General features: G+C 37.5%; 1 protein-coding gene across 1 annotated transcript; it reads left to right on the top strand.

Moving 5' to 3' along the window:
* The first annotated feature begins 1,922 nt into the window (after window positions 1–1,922).
* On the top strand, window positions 1,923–2,321 carry LOC145681885 (protein CFDP2-like). The gene has a single exon (XM_081753488.1). The coding sequence runs from the start codon at window positions 1,923–1,925 to the stop codon at window positions 2,319–2,321; it is 399 nt and encodes a 132-aa protein (XP_081609614.1).
* Window positions 2,322–3,234: the final 913 nt, after the last annotated feature.

Raw genomic sequence — 3,234 nt, 5'->3', positions numbered from 1 at the left:
CGGAATATAATATCGCAAAAAAGTAGGTGCAAAAGCTGGGCCCCAATGCTAAGGAACAGCCAAAATTAGCAAAGTACTAACTTAGACATGATGAAAAGGAACCATTTTGTAAAGTAATTTAGAATTATGTAGAAATAGAGATGAAGTACTATTACTAAACCCTGAAACACCATTACTAATAGACATCGGTCTGTCTCCTCTCTTTGACTCGAATTTCTGAAGAAGTACTCGGACTTTTTTTTACATGTGAATTAACGTATGGAATTTCGAGAAATAGGTAGAATGAAAGGCCATGTATGGCAATGTTACGTGCTAAAATATAAAGATAAGTAAGTATCTTGAAAATTTTTTGAACATAAATCTGTATGCGTAAATGTTGATAACATGGTGAGACATGTATCTTCTAGCATTTACCCAATCTAATTGGTTTATAACATTTATAAATTTAATGTGTTTATAATATCAGTAATAGAGTCAAGTTTAGCAAATCCACTTACATATATATATGAACTGTTTAGTGGTTTAAAACTATTAGGTCCTACAATATAATTTTTTCACACATATTTAATTGATGGAACATATTGTAAATAAATATACATTCATGGGTACACTCGAAATATAATAAAGTGCTAATAAAGTAACATAGTACAGTTCAGAATATACATTTTAAAGAATCCTCTGTGGACAACAGTAATAATATGCTGTGATATAGACATTAATTCAACTTTGAAACCATAATATACTAATAGAATATAATTTTCTAATTAATTGTACATAAATTCCCGGATAAATTCCCATTTTGAGAATCTTCCCGGGAATCTTCCCAGGGAATATTCCCGAAAAATATATTCCCGAGAATTTACCCATCACTAGACGTGAAGGTATACAGTGGGGGACCTTAGGTCCCAAAACGCTTATAACAAATAAACCAGGAGCTTAGTGGGAATAACCATTACATGAGCATATGCATACTTTGAAAATATTAACATAGCGAAAGAAGCAATGCTCTAAGAAAATAAAAGAAAAATGAATTCAAAAAATAATGATCTGGGAGACCTTAGGTACCCCACTTGGCCGTGTGAGGGTTAACGTGAACTGGGATCGAACCAAGAATTCCCCATACGCGTACGGTGTATGGTCATGAAAAAGTCGCCTTTCTTGGCTGGATTTGAAGAAGGAATAATTTATACAATTGTACGAGATAACTATTGTAACAACATTGAACAAACATTAGGAATAATGAAGGTTGAAGATACGGGTTTGTGCAGTATATGTTCTTTCGACTAAGGAGGAAGAAGGTGAACAAGCATTACTCACTGCATGAAAATTTTACGTATACAACATTTCAGGTTACGTGTATTAAGGTTTGCTTGTATAATCTGAGAAAGGTTTCTAAAAGTATTGGAGATCTTTGAGGAAAGTTTTCGGGTTTCATCCTAAACGAAGAAAAAATCCCAACCTACACTCCTCGCGGGAGACAACAGGCAACGTCTGTTGCGGCTAATGTAGGTGGGGACCAACCGACTCCAGGGATAAGGAGTCAACCTCTATCAAGTACCAACTGCATTCTGAGAGGACGGAAGAGCGGGTAGAGGTCAGGGAACCTTCTTGTTGTTGGGAGGGAAATCTGTTCTAAAAGGCGGATGAACCACAAGATGGTAAATGGAATGGAGATGTGGAAAGGAAATGGGAATACTACTACATTATCTTTTCCCAGGAGGGACGAAAGAGGAGAATAAATAAACATGACGGTTCTTCCTGAGGTAAAAAAATCCGGAAGTAAAATAGTCCCCCATTTATACCTCAAGGTGGGGACTACTCCGGGAAGAAAACAATAACTTAAATTTCAGCATTTGTACTTGTTACGTACGAACTCTGCGACGTGGGGGTAAACTTAAGAATTGTAAAATGGAAATGGACAAATGGACGTAGTGGGATTGAGTGAAGCGAGATTGCCAGGAAAAAGTGAGACAGTATCAGGAAATTACGGAATGTTCTATTCGGATATCGTTACGGCCGAGAATGGTGTTGCGATAGCAATGAAGAACAAAGTAGCAAGGAGTGTAATAAAAGAAGAATGTTGTAGAGACCGATTAATGTTTGTGAAATTAAGTGCTAAACCAGTAGACACTGTGATTCTAAAAGTGTATATTCCAACAACTGATGATGACAATGAAGTAGAAGTAACGTATGATCCGATTGGTGACATTTTCCATGAGGAAGGAAGAGGTAAGATCAACGCCATAGCAATGGGAGATTTCAACAGTGTAGTAGGAGAAGGAGAAGGAGTAGAAGACAGTGGGACCATCTGGAATAGGTAGAAGAAACGAATGGGGTGAAATGTTCATCGATTTCAGCAGGTAACATGGTTTGCTGGTGATGAACAAGGGGTTTAAGATTAGACAAACCAAGCTGTACACGTAGAAAAGTCCAGGAAATAAGAAATATACTACATTTTTTGAAGCAACGTTTCAGGAATAATGTACGAGACGTGAAGACACTACCAGGAGTGGACATTGATTCGGACCACAATCTCCTAGTGACTTAAGTGCAAACCTGGTTAAAGTAGATCAAGAAAAATGGGGGGAGAAATCGGAAATGAAACTTAGAGCGACTAAGAAATATCGACAGCGACGCGAAAGAAGAGATTGAAGAAAAATTCTGTGCAATGGGTGATATAGCCGGCAATGTAGAAAACAGTTGGCTAAAACAGATTATACTAGACACACTACACAATAACATTGGCATGATGGAAAGAGCACCGAGAAAACCAAGGATACCTGAAGCAATGCTTAAGAAGATAGAGGAGCGTAGAAGAGCGAAAACACGGACATCAGTGAATACAGAAGGCTGAATAATGAATTGAGAAGAGAGACGGACAAAACCAAAGAAAAGTACATGTAACTGGTATGTGAAGAAATAATGGAACTTCAACCGCGCGGCAGATGTGATCTAATGTATCAGAAAGCACAAGAATTAGGATGGAAAGCTAACGAAAGTATACTGACGTCTGGAATCAAAGATCAACAAGGTCATGTGGACATTCAGCATCAAGGAATCCTCAGAATTTGGAAGGAATACACAAAAGATCTGTATGATCAGAAGAATCGCCCCAAAGATATTACGATCGAAGCAGAGGAAGAGATGAATCGTGAAGCAAAAGGACCCAGTATATTGGAAAATAAAGTAACACAAGCTTTCGACCGGGTCAATTCGACGAAACTTTCGAAAATT

This window comes from Thermobia domestica, chromosome 3 (genome assembly GCF_964235325.1).
Source record: "Thermobia domestica chromosome 3, izTheDome1.hap1.1, whole genome shotgun sequence".
NCBI lineage: Eukaryota > Metazoa > Arthropoda > Insecta > Zygentoma > Lepismatidae > Thermobia > Thermobia domestica.
Note: the sequence above shows the minus strand (reverse complement) of the source record. Positions and strands in the feature narration are given on the sequence as shown.